This window comes from Sciurus vulgaris, assembly GCF_902686455.1.
Source record: "Sciurus vulgaris genome assembly, chromosome: 1".
Lineage (NCBI taxonomy): Eukaryota > Metazoa > Chordata > Mammalia > Rodentia > Sciuridae > Sciurus > Sciurus vulgaris.
In genome coordinates this window covers 7,016,597-7,041,965 of record NC_136461.1, presented here as the reverse complement: position 1 = coordinate 7,041,965, position 25,369 = coordinate 7,016,597, and the positions used below count along the sequence as shown (strand labels likewise).

Genomic DNA, 25,369 nt, shown 5'->3' with positions numbered 1-25,369 from the left:
TGAGGCACTGAATCCAGGGCCTGGAGCATCCTAGGGAAGTGTTCTCCTGCTAAGCTACAATTCCTAACCCCCAAGCAGAATTTGTTTTGTTGAGTTTCACAACATTGTTCCCTACCTTTTTAGGTGAGAAAACCCCTAGAGTTCCTCCATCTTCTCGAATGGCAACTCCCATCTCAGCCAACAAGGCCTCTCTAGAAAAAACAAGTTCAAGTACATTGAATACTTATACCAAAGCATCAATTAAGTCAGTCTGATATAAACTGAAAAATAAAAATTTGATAAAGTACTTAAAGCCAAAACAATCAGTCATACCTAGAGTTGGCAACGCCAATGTGGAATTGTGTGCTTATCTCATCATTAATCAAAATTATTTTTAAGAGAAAGAGCTCAAAGTAAAAGTTCCAGTATAAAGTTCTATTCACCCAGATCTCAGCTCATAGCTCAGGGATGGAATGCTTGCCAGGCACACACAAGGTCCTGGGGGTTCAACCCCCAATACCACATACACACACACATAAAATCCTTTGCCTCATCTCATTTGAGATAGAAATTCATAAACTCAAGGAAGCATTTCCCCAGAATCTAAGTAAATGACTTGGGTATATGGAATATGGTCTATAAATATGATTTTCTCAAATGTTATGTGGCCATGTCCACCATTCATTTTGGTTTAATAATTTCCATTTAAAATCTCTAAAACAAACAAGAAAATTCTTATTGTTAAATTTACTTCATCAGTACAATAGAACTTGATTCTACCTAATCTTCCAGTGAAGGGGGAAGACAGAAACTGATATTTTTGTTTTAGGAGGGGAAGTTCTTTGCTTTTAACTTTATCCCCCCTTCTGATACAGGGGATTGAATCCAAGGGTACTTTACCACTGAGATACCTCCCAAGCTCCTTTTTTATTTTTGTTTTGAGAGAGGGCCGAGGTTCTCTAGGCTGGCCTGGAACTTGCAATCCTTCTGCCTCAGCCTCCTTGCAGGCATGCACCACTGCACTAGGCTGTTTTTAACTTCCATTTCATCTTTCCTTACTATAAAAGTAACCCAAATTCCCTAGAAAACTTAGAAACATTTCCAGATTTTAACCTCCTGACCTCTCCATTCTGATGGCCTCTGTTTTACGAAGTTTCTCCTCCCAGGTTTCATTCAACTCAGCAATGATCTTCTCTGATTCCTAGGGAAGGAAGTACATGATTAAAGTGGCAGTCTTTCAATTTAACGTACCATGTCCTAAAGGAAAGCAAAAACCAGATCGTGCCCTTTGAGGATATAAAGCTGAATGTAATATAATGAGGCTTTTTTTTTTTTTTTTTTTTTTTTAATATGTAAGGTAAGAATGCTAAAGATCAGGCTTCAAACTACATCAGCCTCAGACATATAAATTCTCTTAAGTTCTAATAAAAATACCTGACTAGTCAGTTTCCAAGTGTGGGTATAGGTGAAAAAAGATAATGCTAACATCCCAAAATACAAGACACTTTCTGACAACCACTTCTACAAAAAAATAAAGTCTTCAAAGGTCTTCATTGCTTTTGACTCACAATAATTTCATAACATAATACCCTTACCTGAAAGATTTCTAATAACCAATATAGAAAGGTACAGTGTTAAATCTCCTGTAGCCACCAAAGTGACAATCACTTGCCAAGTACTTATTATACCAATCACTTGACGAGTACTTATTATGCCAATCACTTGCCAAGTATTTATTACATCTTACAAATGTTTACCAACTAAAATGTGTTTCCTTCTCTTAAGGAAACGTGTTTCCTGCTCTCCCTGTATCTAGGGAGAGAGAGAAGTAATCTATAACTTATTTGATCATTATGTATGATCCCACCAAATGCCAAGCCCTGCTCTAGGCAACTAGAGAATGGCAAGGAACAACATCCCTGCCTTCTTCAGACGTAGATTCTATTAAAGACACCAAGATAATTTGGATCAATAAGTACATAGTATATCAAACCATAGTGTTCTGGAGTAAAATAAAGCAAGAAAAAGAAAGAATGCTGGGGGGAGGGTAGGTGTGGATGCAATCCAAAGTTGAGTCTGTTCAGACAGGCTAGGTTACATGTGAGCAGAGGCAAGGGAGGAGCAGGATGTGAGGGAACAGGCAGGAAAGTACCTGGAGTTTTCCAGGAACAACTGTGTGGCTACATGTCTGAGGACCAGAACGGGTGTGGCAGGAGCTAACAGCAGAACACTGTGCCAAGGACTAGAACCGCAGCACTCAGATGGTCTGTGAGGTAGGTGAACCACGCATGAGTAATGCTCACACAGAGGGACTGAGTGGATCAAGAAGAGAGGGAAAAGGAGTTCCAAAAAGGGTGGGATGAGCACACACACAAGCCAGAGGAAATGTGAATCATGGGGACAAAATCAAAGTCGGATGAGAATGATGATTACAACAGTGGTGAGGCAGTAGCAGTAGTGACTAATGAGGACAAGTCTATATAATTACCTACATAGAAACTATAAATCATGAACACAATAAACCCTAAGGTGTCTAGAGTATGGTTTTCTGGAACTCCTGGATTTGCAGAATAATTCCACCATTGGACATCATATCAAAACCAAAAATACACCAAAGGCAAGAGAAAGGAAACACAAACAGCCAGAAGGAAAGACTCAGGCAGCACTGCAGGAATTCCAGGAGTCAGGAGAAGCAAACAGGACTGCATGGTTTAAAAGAAAAGAGAAAGAACAACTAGTAAAACTAGGCAAGGAGCAAACCAGACCAAAGAAACAGCATGGACAGCTGTGCACAGTGACACAGGGCCGTAATTCAGAGGCTTAAAAGGCTAGGGCAGGACGATCACAAGTTCACAGCCAGCCTGGATAAGGAAGCAAGACACTGTCTCAAAACAAAAAAATAAAAAGGGCTGGAGATGTAGCCTAGTGGTATAATAAGCCGAGTTCAGTCTCCAGTACCATTAAGAAGAAGAAAAAAAGAAAAAGAAAGTGGGCCACAGTAAGTTTGCATGAAGGCAGCCGGTCCCAGGTGCTCTTTCCAGTAAAGAAAAGAGCTGGTTAAACAGCAGGAGAAGCTAGAATCAGTCTGCTGGGGAGGTGAAAAGGTGGCTTTTTTAAAACCACACAAATGGGCTCTTCTTAGCCCACGTGCACACACAGAGGGAACAGCGAGCACCATCACCTGAAGAGCACTGCTATCCTCAAGCAGCAATGATAATCACGCAGAGCACACGCCGCTGCAAAGCTAAGCAGGGAACCGACGTGCCGGGCTAGGAAGGGGCGTAAAGAAAATCCATACAATTCCAGCAGGGAGTGGAAAAGCCAGGAAAGGACGTGAGCCTGGTCCCAAATGGTTAAAAGCTACCTATCTAAAGCTCCACAGCTAACGTAGTGGTGTTACATTCTTCTATACAGGACTCTAGTAAGTGTAACACAAGCTGACGCCGCAACACACACAATTTCTAGGTTTAGAAGAGAGGTAGGCAGAACCTACAGAGACTGAAAACAAAGTTATAGGCCAACTGGATACCTGGCCTAGTACAGAGTATGAAGCAGTCCACAAACCACTTACGCTGGCTAGGGAATACAAACTGACACACAAGGGAAAAGTTTTTGTGGTACCAGGAATTAAAACCAGGGTCATGTGCAAGCAAGGCAAAAAGGGTCTACCACTAAGCTACATCCTCGCTCCACACTTTTTAAATTTTATTTTTGAGTCAGAGTTGCCCAGGCTGGCAACTTAGATTAACTTGGTTAATCAATTAACCTAAGGCCACACGATTCACGGAGCCAGGTTGAGCTGGATTTCCTCTTACTGCTCTTTCTTTAAATAAGGTAAAACCACGAGGCTTTCAAGTAAATAATGGACAAAACAGCTCACCATAAACTGAGAAAGACTGAAGGATAGTCTGTCTTCAAGCCTGAATAACAAACTTATTGTGGAAAAAAAAAACAACAAACCCAGAGTAGTCAATAGGAACCCTGCAGATAGTATAAAATCAACTTCTTCTGCAGGCAGCCAGGTATGCCAGTGTGCAGAGCTGCCCATAACCCACCCTAGGAGCCTAATGTGAGATGGAACAGCAATGCCCATTCATGGTTCAGAAATGAGGCGAGCTGATAAAATGACTTTTATTCTTCTTTCATACACTTACTACACTTAAAAAAAAAATCCCAAAACGGATGAACATCAGAAACTTTTTTTAAGCTCCAAGGAATACTGGACTCAGGGGTCATTCACTCTTCAGTCTCACATCACATATGCCTGCATCTGGAGCTATGTGTATAGACTGGTTAACAAATTATGCTTGTACAGCTACACAATTAAATTTCTCTTAATGATTCAGTTAAGGAGGCAGAGAAATCCACAGGGAAAAAAATCAGAAATAGTTCCATGAAATGCTTAAATGAGAGTTTTTGTGTTTTGTTTGCTGGTGCTAGGGACTGAATCCAGGGCCTTGCAATAGAGGTAAGCACTCAACCACTGAGGTACATCCCCAGACCTAGGTTTTGATACATAAAAGGTTAATGCTTACTGCATGGAACACTCCTCGAAGGGATCAAATAGCCGAGGTTTTACTGTACTGAACACAGCATGCCTCCTAAGTGAGCACCAAGTGTGGGGCCCTCACATTGCTTAGCCCAGCATCTGCCCTTGCCTGCTTCTGTAATGGATACTTGTGGATATTTACGGGCAAAACCTAAGCAATGGCACTCACAGTACTGAATTTGATGCCAGACTATAAATATCAGAGCCATCACATAGTGTCTATAGCTGCATGTTTAAAACTTTTTTTAGCCTGTAATTCCAGAGACTCAGGAGGCTGAGGCAGGAGGATCAAAAGTTTGAGGCCAGTCTCAGCAACTTAGGGAGACTGTCTCAAAATCAAAAAAATTTTTTTAAAGAGCTAGGAATTAGCTCAGTGGCAAGGTTCCCCTGGGGTCAATCTCCCCCAACCCTCATACTGGGAAAACAACAACAACAAATGGCTGGGGTGGGGTTGTGGTTCAGTTGTAGAGCTCTCGCCTAGCATGAGTAATGTCCTGGGTTTGATCCTCAGCACCACATATAAATAAAATAAAGGTATTGTGTCCACCTACAACTAGGAAAATTTTTAAAATTAAAAAAAAAAAAATATCATCATCAAAAGGCTGAGGAGTGGCTCATGCATGTGAGCCATGCGTAAGGCCCTGGGTTTCATCCCCAGTAACACACGCACAAACCTATTGAACAAGAAACCAAATCAAACGTACAAGCATTTTAAGTACTGAACTTAAATCAGTTTAAGTTGTGACTTAAATGAAAAACAATCACATATCACTTTCTTTCTCCAGAGAGGTTGTAGGGATGGATATTTGTTACATATGAAAACAGGCTATTCAACAAATGGAAACCTGTGTAAAATTAATACACTAACTGATCATAAAGAGAAGCAAAGGGAAGTAAATTGCTAGGTCATGTATTAACATCCTCTCTGCTGTTCTCCATTGCAGTATTTCCCCTGCCGGACCTCAGGAACACAGCTCCTGGACATTCTCAAGCACGTTCTTTGTGCAACTGCTATCCTACATCAGGGAAGCAAAATCTTATCTGCCTGCAGCATTAAAATGCAGGTCTGCCAGAAAGGAATTCTCGCCATTCACAAAATAAAAGTTGAACTAAGGCACTTAGGCTGCACTGAACTACCGGGCTGCACAGAACAAAAAACTGTAACGGAGCCATTTTCTCTCTAGAATAAAGCTATGGAAAAGGGAAGAGCTTAATTATGTTGACTTAAAGGAGAATTAAAATAAATGAATTTATTTGCTGATAAAATAAAACGGTTTGGTTTTGTTTTAATGGTAAGTAGGAAGGTCGGGAGAGAGCTCCCTGAATAATGACAGCATTATTCCCTAGAAACTATCTGGAAGACACTGGGTGACCTAATTCTAGTTAATGTCTTGATGCCTAACATCTGACATTATTTTCAGTTGGTTTCACTTAGGAGTTAGGGAGAAATTTCTCTTTCAAGCCAAGGCAAATGTCAAAGAAAAGGGTAATCTCGTTTGTGCACTAAGCCTTTAATAAACAAATAGTAAGATTTGAAAACCCCAAAGAAACCAATCACTTCATATTCAATACTCAGTAAATGGGAGGTCCCACTTCTCCTTCCCACAGGGCCTCCTACTTCCCACCATGGCTCCCATCAGAGCCTGCATAATACAGCAGTCACTGAGGCTTATTTGTGAGAAAATTCATGAATGAAGATGCCTTTTGCACAGGGCTTCACCCAGATCTTCAGTAAAACTTCAATTTTATCAACAGCAGAAATCACCCTGAAGCCTACAACCCTGAATGGGAAGACTTCTCACTCCCTCTCCTGTTGACAGGCATTTCAGAACTTCAAACACTTCCTGAAGGAAGAAACAAGATCATTTACAAGCTTTTCATCCCCACCAAGCTTTAAACACAAGTATATTTAGAGTCCAAGGGACTATACTGTACTGAGGTTCTTAATCATGAACGGCACTCAGCAGAATGCACAATTAGATTAAGGTCTAATGGAATGAACTTCGAAGTTTCATTTCTGCTTTTTAAAAAGTGAGGACAGTAAAGTAAAAGGCAAAGTTCAACTGGGTGTTAAGTAATAAAGAAAACTGGGTGTGGTGGCACACGCCTGTATCCCAGCAGTTCTGGAGGCTGAGGCAGGAGGATCACAAGTTCAAAACCAGTCTGAGCAACTTATTGTTAGCCTAAGCAACTCAGTAAGACTCTGTCTCTAAATAAAATATAAAAAGGGCCGGGGATGTGGCTCAGTGGTTAAGTGCCTGTGGGTTCAATCCCTGTTACCAAAAAACAAATAAATTTAAAAATTAAAAAATACACACTGAACATATCTATATAATAAACTGCATAATTAGCACATATCCACACAAAACACATTGGATATGAACTTTAAATGTTATATTTACTCACTTTTTGAAGTGAGTAAAATACCAAGGGAAAAGGTAGAATGACCAAGAAGGAAAAAGAAGTTCATTTTTCATATAAAATCTTTTACAGCCTCACCTAAAATCAAAATGAAACATCTGACGTCTTAGATTATTAAGTTTAATTCACTTGTAGCGGTAAAGAGCCTTTTAATCACCAATCCACGTGTCACTCTTCTCAAGTATCCTTGAACGAGCAGGAGTCACGGGAACACTGAGCAAAGATGAGGAGTACCACAGCTGGCTGCATGGCTCCAACTTGCCGAATGAAAAAGCTTCTTTGCCCTCCCTCCTCATTTCTCCCACCCTAGCACTCTTGAACACAAAGGCCACTCTTGAAGATATGGATCAAACTATCTTCCTGGAGGTAACAAGTATGGGAAGAAAAAAGTGTTATGTCCTTGATGTCACTGACAGATGGAGGGATACCTGGTAGCTTGTGTCAGCACCATGGGTGACAACTGTCTGCTCTCACTGTAGTCAACGAAGGGAAAGGAAGAAGCTCTGAGTGGTAGGTCTTGCTACTGACTGACATTCATGGAGAGAGACACAACACAAAGCCGGGTGCCATGAGTGGGTGACCTGCTTACACACAGCACTATGGTTCCAAGTCCATGTGCACTAGCACAGGAAGGGAGAGGCCCTCCTCTACGGTGACCAGAGGGTGTCAAGGTTTTCTGTGAACTTTCAGAGGACACAATTTCATGTGCATCTGTTGTGGTTTAGATGTGTACCCCAAAAGTTCATGTGTAAAACAATGTAAGGAAGTTTAGAGGTGAAATGACCAGGTTATGAGAGTTTAACCTAATCAGTGCATTAATCCACTTGAATGGATTAACTGGGGGGAAGCTGTGTGCAGGTAGGGTGTGGCTGAGGCAGGTCACTGGGGGCACACCATTAGGCATTGGCCCCGAGTTGCTTTCCACCACACACTCTTTCTTTCTTTCTTTTTAAATATATATTTTTAGTTGTAGGTGGACACAATACTTTCATTTTTTAAATATATGTGTATGTGGTGCTGAGGATGGAGCCCAGGACCTCACAGGTGCTAGGCAAGCGCTCTACCACTGAGCCACAACCCCAGCCCCCTCCACACACTCTGATGGCATGATTCTCTCTCTCTCTCTCTCTCTCTCTCTCTCTCTCTCTCTCTCTCTCTCTCTCTCTCTCTCTCTCTCTTTCTTTCTGGTATCAGGGATTGAACCCAGGGTCTCTTAACACATCCCCAGACCTTTTTATTTTGAAACAGGGTCTCACTAAGTTGCTTAGAGCCTCACTACATTACTGAGGCTGGCTTTGAAACTGGGATCCTCCTGCCTCAGTTTCCCAAGCCACTGGGATCACAGGCATGTACCACCACACCCTCCAAGGCCATATTTTGCCTCACCTCAGGCCCAGAGCAATGGAGCTAGCTGTCTATGGACTGAAAACTCTGAAACCACAACTCCAAATAAATTTTGACTTGTCTAAAATTGTTCTAAGGGCCTTTTGGTCACAGGAGTCAAAAAAGCTGACTAAACAGCATATGAATAAACCTAGTACAGCTACATGAATGTCCAACTCTCTTTAATTTTATACTAAATTTACTAACAGAAGAATGGTTCTATACAGAATTCAATCATTAAATGAAACCAAATTTTTCTAGCTATCTCATTTAAAAAAATAACAATTTCACTGTGACTTACAAACTACCCCAAAATTAAAATACATATCTACTTATCAGTTAATTCACGTAACAACTTTGTCTGGCCAGGTCAGACTCAAGCATTTTGGTGAAAAGAAATTAACTTAGAAAATACAAAATTCTACTTTCAGGATACCTCTAAGAGTTTGTGCTAAGCCAAAAATCTCAGTTTTAGTTCTAGTTCTGCCTTGGGGAGCCACACAGATGGCCTTTTACTCAGTCTGAGTGATTACATACCTTCAGACGTTCAATGGCTTCCTCTCCTCCAGGTGTAGACATGATCCTCTCCTGAATGCTGGTCACAGATGTTAAGCCCACCTGACTATTGAGTGAGCAGGAAGATGGAGATGACGTAAGGGACCCCATGGATGCTGTGGAAAAATTGCCAGGGCGTTGATTCTCAGAGGCTAGCAAGTACCTATGTTTATTGTTCTGAAAATCTTTCAGATCTGGGAGATAAAAAGAAGGAAAGACAGAAAAAGAAAAGAGGGAAAGGAACAGAAGAAAGAAAAAAGATAGGAAGGAACACCAGTGTAAGAAAGGACAGCATTAAAGCGCCAAGACAGACATATTTTAATACAAAGGCAAGTTATAATTGTTTTAGATGGCAGTTCTAAAACACGGCTCTTTAATATTGGTATCCTAGAGGTTAACAATCCCTTCTGAATTTAGAAACTGAAAATTCCAAGGTGGGTTAACACTTCATCTGGCACAAGGTAAACAAAGCCTCAAAGGTACTCTCCCAAAACAGCTAAAGAACATTCCTTGTATTCTTTCTGTTCCACATCTACAATGCCTTCACATTTACACTACTTTTAAATTCCAGGACTTTATAACAGTAAGGTAACAATGATCATTTATTCATCAATAATAATCCATATTAACCTGGCTCAGTTTTTTGGAATTGTCAAAAAATTTCCAAAAAATGTTGAGTTAAAAGAAAATTTTGAGCATAAGCAGAGTATTTGTATAACATTTCAACATGCCAAAATATTTTTTAAATGTCTTAAATCAAAAAGAGAGATAACTGTAAAAATGACAGGAATTTTAAGTCTAGCTAAGAACTCAGGACTGAATGATTGCCTCAATAGGGAAAGACAATTAGCAAATTAGTAAGTTTTGTTGTAGTTTCCATATTTCTATTATGGCAAACAAAAAGAAATAAGACTGGTTATTTAAGTAAGGTCCTTACTGTGCCTACCAGTACAACCATGGGGTCACTGGTAAGCCTGCTTCCTATTGTGATACACAAGTTTTAGGAAAATATTTTTATTTACGAAGGTGTCCAACAACTATAAATTTTGCTCTTAAACTTATTTTTGGTTTAAACACACACACACACACACACACACACAAACACACACACACAACAAAGCTCATTAATTTGCTTATTTGTGCTTTTCTCCATTAGTCATTCTTCCCAAATGAACACCAGAGGAAAAGTGTAAGTATAAGCACATTCCTATTTTAAAATTAGCTCATTTTTTAAATTTGAAAAAATCTGCATTGCTTAAAATTAATATCGAAACTAAATTTTCCTTAAAGGATATAATATGAGGCAATACAAACAATTTAAAAAACACTATTCGGCTCTCTCTGGGTCTATTCATCTTTACTATTTAATCAAAGCCAGTTCTTGAAGCCCCTTAAAGCCTGTGGTTGCTTCAAGACAGTTTGAAAACCACCATCCGCAAATACAGAACATAGGCAAACAAGCAAAGAGACATGTTTTAAAAGGGAGATAGGAACTAAAGCAAAAAACTCAGCCACCAGGTGATAGTAGCAAGGTGGGAAAGAGCAGGATGGATAAAGCTTAGAAGGTCCAATGGACACATGCAAGCCCTAAAAGGAATTAAGTAGATCCAAGTGGAAACAGAAGTAGTCAGGGCTGCTTTCCTTTGCAGTTAAGGAATTCAAACTTAGTCATGCACGGTTTTCAGGAAATGCCACAGCTGCTCAGAAAAGAGATAGGCACCAAGCTGGCAGCAGCAACACCTCAAGCATAAAAGCAAAAAACAAAAAGGCATCCTTTCCACACCAGTATGGTTCAGCTTTGGAAATCTCAGACAGAGCTGTTCTAGTCCAAGAGTCAAGTGTGTATCAGGACAGTCTATGGTCTGGGGGTGCTAACCAATCACAACAGCTAGGGCTATATTCGAGTCCTCCTATGTATTTCCTCAATTTGTGATGTGCTTTACTGCAGAAATAAACACATCAATAAGAATCCAAAAATAAGACCCCAAAACAAGATTCTTCACATCTTTGTGCATGTGTATCTGTGTGAGCATTGGGGACCGAATCCAGAGGCACTTTTAACACTGAGTCACATTCCCAGCCCTTTTACTTTTATTTTGAGACAGGGTCTCATTAAATTGTTTAGGGCCTCGCTAAGTTGCTGGGGCTGGCCTCAAACTTGGTGATGCTTCTGCTTCAGCCTCCCAAGTCGCAGAGATGATAGACATGTGCTACTGTATCTGGCTATTCTTTACATCTTTTAAAACAATTCTTATGTGAATTATCTTAAAAGGGTAAGCAATCCTTTTCATATTAGCTCAGTGCTATCAATGGAGAGAGTAACCTGTTAGGTCATTTCAAGCATATGGACTCTTCAATTTTTTAATTTGTAATTTGAAAATGGGGAAGAATGTTTATCAAACCAATGAGTACATGGAGGCTCAAGATATGGAAAATACCAACTTAGCATGAGCATAGGGTGAGTGCTAACCCAACATTCACAGAGAGCACCTCAGAGAATGTGGTCAGGTAGAAATGGTTTTTTAATTATACAAAGTCTTATATTTACAACATTAGTTAAAAAGGAATTTTTCACTAAATAATCAAGACCATGAAGGTAGCAATTCAAGAAGCAAAAAACTAAGCAAAACCCAACAACAAAAAAACTGTATAATGATTAAAAGCAAGGGCTCTGAGTTTCACTACCAACCTAATCATACAGGAAACATGAGGTCTAAGGAAACTAAACTAACCACTCCAGGTTATTGGCAAAATGGGAATAATGGAACTTTTTCAGAGTCAGTGACAGAACTGAGATAATATGCTCAAGGTGTCTAGAACAGGAACTGGTACACTACTGACCATCAAAAAATGTGAACTGCTATCATCATATCTATGATTTTAGACTTAATCACATTGGGGTAGGGAATTAAAAAGTAGAAATCTTAAGCCTTCACTCAAGCCACAAACTGAAGTTCATCAAAGATTGCTTTGCTAAATGGAGAAGGACAAACAGGAGAACTTCTGATTCCACAGGATGCTCCGTCTGGGATTTTCTGTTAGGAATGCTGGCATGCAAAGCTCATTTTAAGGCTGATCCAACAGAGGCAAATTAGCAACGCAGCATACTGGAAATAACCAATACATCAAATACACACATTTGCCTCCACTTCCAGAGTAATCATCGATCAATGGATCAACTGAAGGTAAGCAGGAGGGAAAATACAAGAAGGGTCAAAGTTTTAAGTTCAGCAGTGACAAGAGAGGAACAGAGCAATATTTGGCACTTGGGGAGTGAAAAAAGTTAATATTTAGATTATCATACAAATTGTATTAATCTAAACTCCAGCTCTAATCACTAAGAACTAAACTAGAACTGGCCATAAAAATCTACTAGAATTTCAAAGACTACAATATTAATTTTACATTGAAAAAACATGCTTTACTAAACACATTCTATCTGAATAATCTATTTTACACACTTAAGAGAACTTTTATTTATTTACTTTTGAAATGTTGGAGATGAAACCCAGGGTCTAGCACATGCTAGCAAGTGCTCTACCACTGACTTAAATTCCCAAACCTTACTAAAGAGAACTTCTGCAGAGTGAGGTGATACATGCCTGTAATCCCAGCAACTCAGGAGGCTAAAGCCAGCCTTTGCAACTTACTGATACTCTCAGAAACTTGCTGAGACCCTGCCTCAAAATAAAAAAATAAAAAGGGCTGGGGATGTAGCTCAGTGGTAAAGTGCTCCTGGGTTTAACCCCATTACCAAAAATAAAAATAAAGAGAACTTTTTTTTTATTTTTTAATTTTTTAATTTTAATTTTAATTTTTTTTTTTTTTTTTTTTTTTTTTTTGCAGTACTGGGGATTGAACCCAGGGCCTCTGAGCTATCTCCCCAGCCCAAGAGAACTTTTTAAAAAACATTTTTTAAATTGTAGATGGACACATATCTTTATTTATTATTTATTTATTTATATGTGGTGCTAAGGACCAAACTCAGTGCTTCACACGTGCCAAGCAAGTGCTCTACCACTGAGCCACAACCCCAGTCCTTAAAAGAGAACTTCTGATTAGACATTATATAGGCACTGAGATTTTTTTAAATGATGCATTATAAAACAATATTGTAAAATAGTACTCTTTGGAAGTCTAGTTACTGTATTTATTTTTGTTTACTGGAGACTGAACTCAGGCTTGCTCTACCACTAAGCTATATTCCCAGCCTTTTTTATTTTGAAACAGGAGCCTGCAAAATTGCCTAGTGTGGCCTTGAACTTGCAATCCTCCTGTCTCCCAAGCTGCTGGGATTACAGGCATGTACCATTGTGCCTGGCAGGAAGTCTAATTCTTGACTTTGACTTCATGTGTTCACAGGGAGCAGAGGCTGTTCAAAGGTGACTCATATCTGAAAATAGACTTGACTGGTGGGTTTCTTACACATTTATTACTACCACTACACTCATCCAGAGAACCCATACAACAAATACAAAAACTCCCCCAAAAAAAAAAAAAAATTTGGCAGGGAGGAGAATACCAGGCATTGAACCCAAGGGATGCCCTGCCACTGAGCTACAACCTTATTCCTTTTTATTTATTTATTTATCTTTTTAATTTCAAGACAGTGTCTCACTAAGTTGCTGAGGTTGGCCTCCAATTTGTAAACCTCTGGCCTCAGTCTTCCAAGTTGCTGCGAAGTGTGTTCCACCATGCCCAGCTCCAAGAAACATTTTTATAAATTAACTCAGTGAGATTAAGTTGAACATCCAAAAAAAAAAAAAAAAAAAAAAATTCATAGATAGCCTGGTACATACTATAAAAAGGAATTCTGAGATCATTTTCATTATTTTTTTTTTCTTTTCTTTTTTTGAAATGGGGGTCTTTCTATGTTGCCCAGACTGGTTTGAAACCCTTAGGTCAAGCAATCTTCCCCACCTCAGCCTCCAGAACAGCTGGGATTACAGGTATGCACCACTGCACCTGTCTCACTGGATCTTTTTAGGAAAAAATACACATATAACCATTTTTAGCACCAGCTAGTTTGACCAAGTTCCTTAAATCTATGTTTCTTTTAAATATAAAGCCCTAAAGAGGAAGACTGGATTTTATGTTGATCCTTAATTTACTTACTGTCAATAATATCTCCCAGTCCCTGTGCACGAAGAAGGTCCTTCAGGCGGGTCACTTCCTCCTTTAATTCACGAACCAGTTTGGCATTGGGGTCCTCATTGATAACAGCATTGCATTTAATTTGTTTTGCACGATCTGCATATCTAGATCCAAGAAGAAAATGCATTCTTGCCATTTCTAAGGTACTCTATTTCACATAAGTAATACACCATTATTTCTAGTCAAACATCTTAAGTATTTATATATTTTATAAGCCCTGATAATTTATTTGTATAAGGCTTTATAGTACCTTATAAACATGAAGAAAAAGGCTGAGATGGATTTAAGCAATTTGCCCAAGATAACAAAATAAATAAATACCAGAGAGAATGCAAACCTAGTTTGTCAGATTATGGAGTTATTTTTCACTTCTTTTGCTATATCAAAATATCTTTTTTTTTTTTTTTTGGCAGGGGGGCATGGGGGTGGTACTAGGATTGAATTCAGGGCACTCTACCATTGAGCTATATCCCTAGCCCTTTATATTTTATAAATTGGGTTTTGCTAAATTGCCAGGGGTGAACTTGCAATTCTCCTGCCTCACCTGGAATTATAGGTGTGTGCCCCTGCACCCAGTTTCAAAAGTATCTTTTTTTTTTTTTTAATGACTACAAATTTAATCCTCAAAAGAAAGAAGGCAGAGAGTTCCGGATGAAAATAATAAAACCCATTCATACACAAAAATATTCTGCTAAGTGAACATTCTGTTGGTAAATTTTTAATTTATTAAAAAAATTTTTTTTGTAGTAGTGGAGAGTGAACCCAGAGAGACTCATGCATGCTAGGAAAATGCTCTGCCACAGAGATACAACCCCAACCTTTTTCACTTTGAGAGAGGATTTGACTAAATTACCGAGGCTGGCCTTGAACTTTCAATCCTCCTGCCTCAGCCCCCTGAGTAATGGGGGTTTATAGGTGTGTGTCACTGTACCTGGCTTGGTAAAGTTTTTTTAATGCCACATATACTCATAATTGTATTACTTTTTTACAACGTGGGCATTTTTGTAAAGACAAAGGTTGTGTTCACAAAAGGGAAAACTTTTTAAACAAATGAATAAGAAAACTTATTATCTAAAAGTTGTCCAAAACTCTCATTTAAGCAATTTGAACATCTTTCCTATGAAAAAGTTCCTGCTTTTCCCAATAAACTACAAACCTGGACAGGTAAATTCCATTATAATAAAAATCACTTTTCCCCCATATATTCCCTGTTATGAGAGAAAGGGATCACTATTTACACAAATGACTATCCATGCAGCCTAAGAAAATCTATGGTATAACAAAATAACTGAATGTGGGTCTACTTGGGAAGTGAGATCAAATAAGAGTACCTCAGAGTGCTCAAAGTTTCATCATAGTTGATATCTGCTGGGCTAAGAGCAGCAACCATTGCAGTCCGAGAATTGCCACCTAAAACAAATGAATTACATCCCAAATTATATTGTTTAGAAAGAATGTTATTGAATGTTCAAATCTAACAGCACTAACTCTTATCCTAACATTTAATCAAAAGTCAACAACTTTCTGACATGCCAGTCCCTGTGCCAGGCACTGCTATACTCAAATACTGATGTATGAACCTACTGGTCCAGTTCCTGTTCTCTCACTCTATCTAGAACCCACTGGAGTCAAGATAGCCACTCCACCACAACCACTGTTAGCAATGGGAAAGTCACTGCTGGGGATCAGCCCAGCAGTCTACTCTTGGTCTCTCTCTTCAGTCAGCAACAAATGAAGAGCAGGACTGGAAGGTCAAAAAATATCAGCAATAAGGAGAAGTACAGGCTGGCAATGTCTGATTATGGGCACCTCAGAGGAACATGAGTTTCGGAAAGAACTTTTGAGAAAGAAGCAAAAGTCTGAAGCAGTTGTAGGGAGTAAAGAGGCGAATAATGCTCCACAGTTCACGCCCTGAAATAAATATGGGAGAACACCCAAATTCAAAAGTGAATATAATCAGCTGAAATGAGGAGCAAAAATGAAGAGGCATGGAACACTCAAGTTAGTAACATGAGTAATTAAAGAAGATTCTTCCCCAAAACAGACACACAAAAATTAGCCATTAAGTAACAATAAGTAAACAGCTTTAAAAAGATACCTATGAAGTGAATTTGTGTCAGTAGTCACATACCTAGATTTTCTCGAAGAAGCCAAGTGAGTACAGAGTCCCTGTAAGGAATGAAATCAGTTTTCTTCTTCTTTTTACTCTATTAAAGAGAAAGGAATACACTTAGTATTGTTTAGGAGAAGAAAGGCAAACCAGTCTAAAATTCCCAAGTAAATCAAATTACAGTTGAATCCTATCACTGCTGAAATTTATTTCACAGTTTCAATTCCTTATAATACACAAAGTTCACACAATAATTTTTTCATTTTGAATCTTATTTTGAAATTTTTATTATAACAGACACAGCAGTCAAGAGAGTATTTAATGAGTTACCATATACCCACCATGTAGCTTTAAGAAGTCATTAACATTATTTTGCCATAACCATCTTGCAATTATTCTCCCAAATACTTTACATTACTGAATCATTTTGGAGTAAAATGCAGACATTATATCTAAACATTTCAGCAGATAAGGGGATGTTCTTTTACAGAGTATAATGACCAAATTCAGAAAATTTTTAACATCAATCCAATATTGTTATCTGATATGCTGCCCATATCATGTCTGTTATAGATCTTAGTGTTTAACAGCATTTCATTCTAGGTACTTTAGGTAGATTTCTTACAGACAAAGACTTTAAAAAAAAAAAAAAAAAAAAAAGACTAAAGACTATTATCACACTTAGCAAAATTAACAGGAATTCCTTACTAATATCTCAAACCAAGCTCTCAAACAGTTAAGTTTTATTTTTACAAAGGTATAAATATGAATCTTGCACATTCTTGGTTGGATAGGTAGTGATTTAGTTAATAAATTTACTTGGTCAACCACCAAATCAACAATCAAGTTGTTGCATATCTAATAACTAAGACAAAAAATAAATCCAACCATTACAGCAAGAACCAAAAGTGAAAAGGTCTAAAAATGTAATGTCATTTGTAAACTTATAGATCTATAAATACTGCTAGATAAAGTGTATGTGTGCGTGTCCGTTTAAGGGTCTACTTACACTGCTCCAAAAAGTAAAATGCACCAATAAAAAAAAAATGGTGATGAAATGGGAGTAATCACATTCTCTAGAAGTAAAAAACTGATGCAAATGCTTTACAGGTAACAGTCACTCAGCTATTTCCTGATTGATTACTGTGTTGTGATGCTTTAAGAAGCTACTAAAGAGTAATCCCACTGACTTGGGAGGCTGAGGCAGGAGGATCACAATTTTGAGGACAGTCTAAGTCTAAGTCTTTGTCTCAAAAAGAAAAAAATAAAATAAAAAGGGCTGGGAATACAGCACATCTGAGTTCAATCCCCAGTTAACTGCCCCCCCCGACGACCACTAAAAAAAGGTACTAAGGGCTAAAGCCAGGGCTCACTGATAAAGCACCATCCCAGCAATGGGCAGTTTTAGAATCCACTCCTGATATAATCCAAAGTTCAACAAAGAATGATCCACTTTTTGCAAAAAAAAAAACACAAGTCTTCAGAAAAAAGAAAGTACTAAGTGGCTACTTCAGGTTTGTGGAGGAAAACGAGTAGGCAAGTGGCACTTTAAGCCCATCTCCTATCAAAGTCATCAGGTGTGGGTGTAGTTCAGTGGCCAAGTGCTGCCTAGCATGCAGTGAAGCCCTGAGTTTCATCCCCAACACTGCGAACAAACAAAAACATCCATGACAACTTTTTTTTTTTTTTTGTACCAGGGATTGAACCCGGGGCACTTAACCACTGAGTCACACCCCAAGCCCCTTTTGTATTTTATTTAGAGACAGGGTCTCACTGAGTTGCTCAGTGCCTTGCCAAATTGCTGAGACTAGTTTTGAACTAGAAATCTTCCTGCCTCAGCCTTCAGAGCCACTGTGATTATAGGCGTGCAGCACCGCTCCTGACACCAGAGTAATTTCAATAAGCAGGTGCAATTTAAAATTGCATAAGCCTCCTGGGATAAGTTAACCTTTCAGTTCTTCACAGAATTATGAGTCAAACTTTTATTCCACTACAAAACCCTTGGGGCCTAAAGAAAGTTCATTTATTGCCCTTTAAAGTGGTTTATAGAACTGTCAAGAGAGTCCTATAGATCACTAGGACAAACTTAAGATGACACAGTATAAAAACTTCCTCAAATTTCTCTTGTTCCTTTATTCTTAATTCCTTTTCCAAACAACATCATGTTTCTAAAGTAATTCTGGTGTGAAGTCTCATGATTTATGGTCACCCTAAATAGCCAGAAAACAGAGCCAGAAGATAAGTTCTTTGAAAGTTCCATTTCATGCTTCTATACATTCTCTGAAGATTTAAAACCATGAGTTGATTCTACAACTAGTTCATCTCTATCAATCCCCACCATACCTTGCTGGTGCAGTTATCCTACAGACAGAAGCATATGAAGGAGAGAACAAGAACACAGAATAAACCTCCAAACAAAAAATAGTATTTTGTTTAAACTTGAAGTCATAGATTATAACTTCTCACGACACAGATAAGAAAACATTTAAATCTTCTTAAGCAATTTAAATGAGATTATTAGTGTATATCAGAGCATACAATGACCAATACTTCTCTGGCTCCTAACCTAAATAATGATGACTATTACATAAAAATTGTGTTAGCTTTAGTGTTCCACCATTAAAGAATAGGAAAGAATGAATTTACAGTCATGGCCATGTGTGATGGCACACGCCTATAATCCCAGTGACCTGGGAGGCTGAAGCAGAAGTATTTCAAGTTCAAGGCAGGCCTCATAAACTCAGTGAGACCCTAAGCAACTTAGTAAGACCCTGTTTCCAAGTAAATAAATAAATAGGGAGGGAGGGAGGGAGAAAACTGGGGATATAACTTGGTGGTAAAGTAACCTGGGTTCAATCTCCAGTATTAGGGGAAAAGAAAGAAAGAGGAAGGAAGGAAGAAAAAAAGGAAGGAAGGGAGGAAGAAAGGGAGGGAGGGAAATTATAGTCGTGTGCTGCATAATGGCATTTTAGTCCATATATAGACTTCATATACAATGGTGTTCCCATAAAACTACAATGGTGGTAAAAATTCCTATTGTAGCTGTCCTTAGGTGGTAACACAACTACTGCTCACCTGTTTGTAGTAACACTGATAGAAATGAACCTATTACACTGTCAATTGTATAAAAACAAAGCACATATAATTAAGTTCATGATGTAAGTGTCTTTGTGATTGGTTTGTATATTTACCATACTTTACTTTTTTCCCATTATTTTAGAGCATACTCTACTTCCTAAAAAGAGTTTGCTGTAAAATAACATGCCATTTGCCAGTAGCAGTCTCGTGCATTTTGTGTTTACCTTGTCCACTGACTGCACCATTTTCTCCTGTGTTTCAGTTAATCTCGTGTTGTTCTGTTCATCACAGTCCTGGGAGCAATAGGCCCTATCATAGCCAAGCTGTATAGCTGTACACCATCCAGGTTTGTGTGAACATACTCTACAACACACCCACAAATGTCAAAAATGCCTAATGATGAATACACTCCTTGTTAAGTGATGTATGACTGCATTTTATTTTTATTTTTTACTTTTGTAGTGCTGGGGAGCAAACCCAGGGCTTCACACATGCCAAGCTCTACCACTCTAACACTGAGCTACATCCCCAGCCCCCACATGGCTGTATTTTAAAACAATATTTTTGGCCCCCAAATCAATAGCATCCACCAAAACCAAACTGCTGAAAATACTCAAACTGCTCAAAATGATTGGCATATTCTACCTAGAAAAAGAAAATACACAATAAATACCTTTGTTTTATGTGAGATATGAAATAAAAGCTCAAAAATTTAGTCAAACTTTAGTAGGTCTTTGCTCTAGCCTTTACACGTCTACATGTGCTTTCATTCTATGTTCAGCACAGATTCACTGTCATACTATCTTACCTGAAAAGCTCTAAAAGGAGAAAGACAAGACTACATAATAGGGTCAAAACACAGTAATCTTTATAAACAAGCAAAAAGTAATATCAAATCTATCTGCTGAGCAATTTCTCCTTAATAAAAAATGAAGTATAAACTTACCACTTCTGCCAAGGCTGAAATGACTTTGCCCAAAGTTGTAAGAGATTTATTAATATTTGCTCCTTCCTAAAATAAACATCAAACATAAAAGAATTAGGATGAAGAGTTTCTACTACTGCCACATCATTCATACAGAGAAGATAAGCTTGCCATATGCTAGCATATTTGTTTATGTCAGTTAGTTCTAAAACTTCCTTTATTCCTCACACTTGATACCACGCTGAGACCACATGCCTACCTCATAGTTCCAAGTATTTTCTATATATTTTTTTATTTTTTACAGACTGCTTTTTGATTCATTAAATGGGGTAAAACTTTTCATTTCTATGATTGCACACGATGTAGATTCACACTATTTGTGTAATCATACATGTACATAGGGTAACGATGCCTGTCTCAGTCCACTATCTTTTCTTCCCTCACTCCCCCACTATTTTCTAGATATTTGTACTCCAAAACGTCACAGATGTAGCCTTCTTTCCACAAATCACCAATGTAAAATTTCTGATCTTGTTAAACAATCTTTTGTTCTCACACCTGGATCTTGTATGTCCTATTCCCAGTCCTACTTCTACCTAGTCAAATTCTGCCTGTTTCCCAAAATGCAATTCAGCTCTCCCTAACTATTTTGATATCCAACTTAACTGTTCTTTAAAGTTACAGATCAGCAGTTGGTCAAAATTTTCTATAAAGGGTCAAATAAAAATCAGTTTGTGGGTCATGTGGATCTGTTGCCAACTCTACCTCTACTGCAAAAGCATCCATAGACAATATATCAACTAATGGATACAGTTATATTTCAATACAATTTTATTCATGAAACAGTGGTGAGCTAGATTTGGCCCACTGGTCATAGTTTGCTGACCTATGTTACAGAACATTGATTGACTAGGCCACTTATTTAGTAAAATAAATACCTTTAATCGAGTTCCTTTGGCACCAGTTGAATCAGCTCGTTCACTTCCTGCTAGATCCACCAAGCTGATTTTACTAACCTAGTAAAGAACAGTAACACGGGGACAATTCAAATATAAGCAAGATACAAGCAGAAAACATTTAAAGACAGGAAATACTTTTAAAGATTAAGGTACAAAGAAGACTAAAACTATTAGTGCCCTTAACTATGGTTCAAGACAAAGACAACATCTATCAGAATCAGTTTAAAGAGCATGTATAAAGCTGGGGGCGTGACTAAGCATCTGACTGCGTGCTCAGCCTGTACGCACACTGTGCACACACACACAAAGTATAAAATTCATAGCAACTGTCTTGGTTCTAAAATAGTAACTGGCTGTGATTTGGATGTAATCTGTCTCCCAAGGGTTCATATGTTGAAAGCTTGATCCCCCATGTGGCAATATTAAGAATGTGGGACCTTTGAGAAGTGGGACATATGGAAAGTCCTTAGGTCAATGGAGATGCTGCTCTCTGAAAGGATTAGGGAAGTTCTCGTGGGATCCCGGAGTTAGTTCTCAAAAGGGGTTGTTATAAAAGGACAAGGCTAGCCACTCCCCAGTTTCTTTGGCTTCCTGGATGATGTGATCTCTCCTTTTTATACCTGCTCCCACCATTGTGATGCCATCTGTCATGAGGTCCTCACCAGAGTCAAATTTGATGTGGATGCCATGGCCCTGAACCTCCAGAACTATGAGCATAATAAGCCCCTTTTCTTTTCCTGCCACTAGTACTGGGTAATGAACCCAAGGGCACTTTACCACCAAGCTACAACCCCAGCCCTTTTTATTTTTTATTTTGATACAGGGGCTTGCTACATTGCCAAGACTGGACTCAAGCTTGCAATCTACCTGCCTTAGCCTCATGAGTAGCCAGGATTATAGGTGTGCACCACCATGCCCAGCAACCTCTTTTCTTTATTAAGGCCTCAGGTATTTAGTTATATTAACAAAAAATGAACTAGTTCATAACCTCAAGATAAACATGATATTTTACTACAGTATGTCATAAGAATACATAAAACTCATTAGCCTACTAAGTGGTATGTTAAAAAGAAGCTACAAGCAACCAGAACTCTCATATACTGCTGGTGGGAATGTAAAATATTACGGTCACTTTGAAAAGCACTTTGGCAGTATCTTAAGAAACTAAATATGGGTTGGGGTTGTGGCTCAGTGGTAAAGAATTTGCCTAGCATATGTGAGGTACTGATTTCGATTCTCAGCACCACATATAAATAAATGAATAAAGTAAAGGCCCATCAACATCTAAAAAATATATTAAAAAAGGACTAAATACACATCTACTGTAAGACTCAATAGGTGACTTAATACACAAACTATGATATATCTATACAATGTAATGCTCATCAGAATGAAAAGGAACTACTGATAAACACAATAACACAGATAAATCACAAAATCATTACATTAAGTCAAACAAGTCCAGAAAAAAACAATAGTGCATGCTATATGATTCTATGTATATAAAACTCTAGGAAACACAATCTACAGAGGCAAAAGCAAGTCAGAAGCCCAATGCCTTTGGCATAGGCCTGTGATCTCAGAAACTCGGGAGGCTGAGACATGAAAGTCTCAAGTTCAAGGCTAGTTCAGGTAACTTAGAAAGACCCTGTCTCAAAATAAAAGGGGAGAGGGTAGCTGGGAATATAGTTCAATGATAGAGCACCCCGAGGTTCAATCCCAAATCCCAATCCACCAAAAAAAACAAAGAAACAAACAAAAAAAACGACCAGTAGATCAGGAATTGCCTGCAACGGGGTAGCAGAGGTACAGGCATAGAGATATATTACAAAGAGGCTTGAAGCAACTTTTTTAGGTAACAGAAATTCTCTTCTTAATCTGGACTGTGGAACTGGGTGCATATTATAAACCTATTTCAAAAGTGATCAAATTTTATACTTTAAATATGTACAGTTTATTGTATGTCTCTGTGAAGTGTTTTAAAAAATTAAATTACAAGAAACTCCAGACAGAAGTATCCAAAATGGATTATCAAGAAAGATATTGGGCTGCGAATATAATTCAGTGGTAGCGTACTTACCAAACATGCTCAGGGCATTAGACTGGATCCCCAGCACCAAAGGGGGTGGGGGGACACTTCAGTTATAGGATTAACATCATTTTGCAAATTTAACATCATGGGAAAGTGCAAACATGTTTTCATATAGAATGTCCCTTGGTGCCATTCAGAAAAACACTAACCACCAAATAGCATCAACATTATTACCTCTGGCAAAGAAAGTTATTTGATTACCTATAACTAGTATATATTTTTAAAAATAATTTTTAGCTGAAAGCATATAAAATGTCACCAAGGAAAAGACGATTCTAGTTTTTAGTGAGAATGGTATCACAATGTACTTATTTTATATAACAAAGGATACTATGTAACTGCTAATACAATAAATCTAAATTCAGATTTAAGATTGCATGCCACTTAGAAATATAGACAAAACAGAATGTAACTTTTTTTTTTATTATTAACAGTAATTGCAATAAAATTAACATTTACTTGGGAGGCTGAGGCAGGAGAATTGCAAGTTCAAGGCTAGACTCAGCAACTTAGCGAGATCTGTCTCAAAATAAAAATTAAAAAGAAAAAGTTGGGGGAGAGTGGTGGGGCCTGACTAATACAGCTCAGTGGTGAAGCATCTCTGGGTTCATCCTAAGAACTGTAAAATTAACACTTACTCTGTACTAGACACTATTACATGCACTTAACCTATATAAATACTTGATCCTTTTAACAACTCTAGGAGGGTTTTACAGATAGGGAAACTGAGGCACAAAGAGGTTAGGTAACTTGCCCAAGTTAATACAGTTGAAAAGTAGCAGTCAGGATTCAAAGCAAGAAGTCCGATTTTAAAATCTATAAATTTTGTTTTTGGTATTGGGGACAGAACTCAGCAGTGTTTTACTACTGAACTACATTCCCAGCCCCTTTTATTTTTTATTTTGAGACAGGGTCTCCCATAAACTGTAGGGCCTCACTACAGTGCTGAAGCTGAACTCTAACTTGCAATTTTCCTGCCTCAGTCTCCAGAGTTTCTGGGATTACAAGTATGTACCACTGCACCTGGTCTACAATATTTAAACACTATACAAAATGAGAAATTAACAAAGGGTATTTGAAGAAAACCAGAGTTCTCATGGAGTTATTTTTACTTTCCAAGAATAAAACATACTCTGCCTGCCTAATAATTTGCTTAAGCATTTAATCCCACAGTAACATTACGTGGTAGCATTATTAATATTATCATGGTTCAGTCAGGAAGAAAAGGATTTTCTCCCCACAGAACTGTCTAACTATCATGCAGTTTATTAGAGTTTATGAGAACGTCTTAGACTGTTTTTTCTTAACTCTATTTTCTATCCTGTGATTTCATTTAAGAACCCATGCTGAAAACTGGTATAAAGATTGAATAAAATGTTAAGTAGAAGTTATAAAGTACCCTACATTAAGTAAAAGAGCAATCTACCTCCCGTTCCAAAAAGTGCAAAGGATAGTAAAAGGACTTCTCAAAACTCCCACTTTTGCAACTCAAACCTAGAGACTGATTTTTCCTACCTTCTCAGTGGAAAGGTTGGTCTCAGTGTCATGTTTCTTCTGGGTGAAAACAATGGTGAACACAGCGTGGGAACGGCTACTTGTTTCATTCATGTTGGTAGCTGCCACTGTCCTAAATAAATACAATGGTGACCATGTGACAATGGAATTCTTACATGTGGAGCAGGCTCACATTATAAGCATAACAATCACAAGTTATGGCCTTAAACTAACTCACAGACTGCTAGATTGTCACTTACACAATTGCTCTTAATACTGTCTTATTTGTGAGCCCATCAAGATAGCCTCCAACTCCAAAGGCACACCATCAGAATCATTTTTCATACTCCAGCTGTCCTTTTAGAAACCACCGGAGCATTAAATTTTTATTCTTTATTAGGTGCTCATTTACTCCAGAATCAAATACTACCACCACAGCTTCATACAGACATGATGACTAACACTTTACCATGGCTTGAAAAAAACCTAAGAGTAAAACTTAACCAAAGTTGTTTCAGTAGTGCATTGTTTTGATGAGAAGAAAGATACCTGATATGCTGAAGCCCCCAACTCTCCAGCATAGCCAAAGGATCAGAGGCCACCATAACTGAAGCAACTTTTATTGGTATCAACATGGGATGGTGATAAATGGGAACAAAAAGCCCCCCAA

The 25,369-nt window shown here is 38.2% G+C and overlaps 1 protein-coding gene across 11 annotated transcripts in view; it reads right to left on the bottom strand.

Annotated features, from left to right (window-relative positions):
* The window catches only part of KIF1B (kinesin family member 1B), a 147,364-nt gene that overhangs the window by 73,884 nt on the left and 48,111 nt on the right, over positions 1 to 25,369 (bottom strand). For 3 of the 11 annotated variants that reach the window (XM_079142610.1, XM_079142611.1, XM_079142613.1), the window contains exons 7-17: positions 24,721 to 24,832; positions 21,093 to 21,170; positions 20,176 to 20,241; positions 18,495 to 18,512; positions 16,173 to 16,248; positions 15,373 to 15,451; positions 14,003 to 14,145; positions 12,025 to 12,066; positions 8,870 to 9,081; positions 1,101 to 1,180; positions 116 to 191 (exon numbers count right to left, since the gene is read on the bottom strand). In XM_079142610.1, coding sequence (XP_078998736.1) covers positions 116 to 191; positions 1,101 to 1,180; positions 8,870 to 9,081; positions 12,025 to 12,066; positions 14,003 to 14,145; positions 15,373 to 15,451; positions 16,173 to 16,248; positions 18,495 to 18,512; positions 20,176 to 20,241; positions 21,093 to 21,170; positions 24,721 to 24,832 — 982 coding nt within the window. The remainder of the gene's footprint in view (positions 1 to 115; positions 192 to 1,100; positions 1,181 to 8,869; positions 9,082 to 12,024; positions 12,067 to 14,002; positions 14,146 to 15,372; positions 15,452 to 16,172; positions 16,249 to 18,494; positions 18,513 to 20,175; positions 20,242 to 21,092; positions 21,171 to 24,720; positions 24,833 to 25,369) is intronic. The other 8 variants (XM_079142620.1, XM_079142612.1, XM_079142617.1 and 5 more) reach the window with 7 other exon arrangements.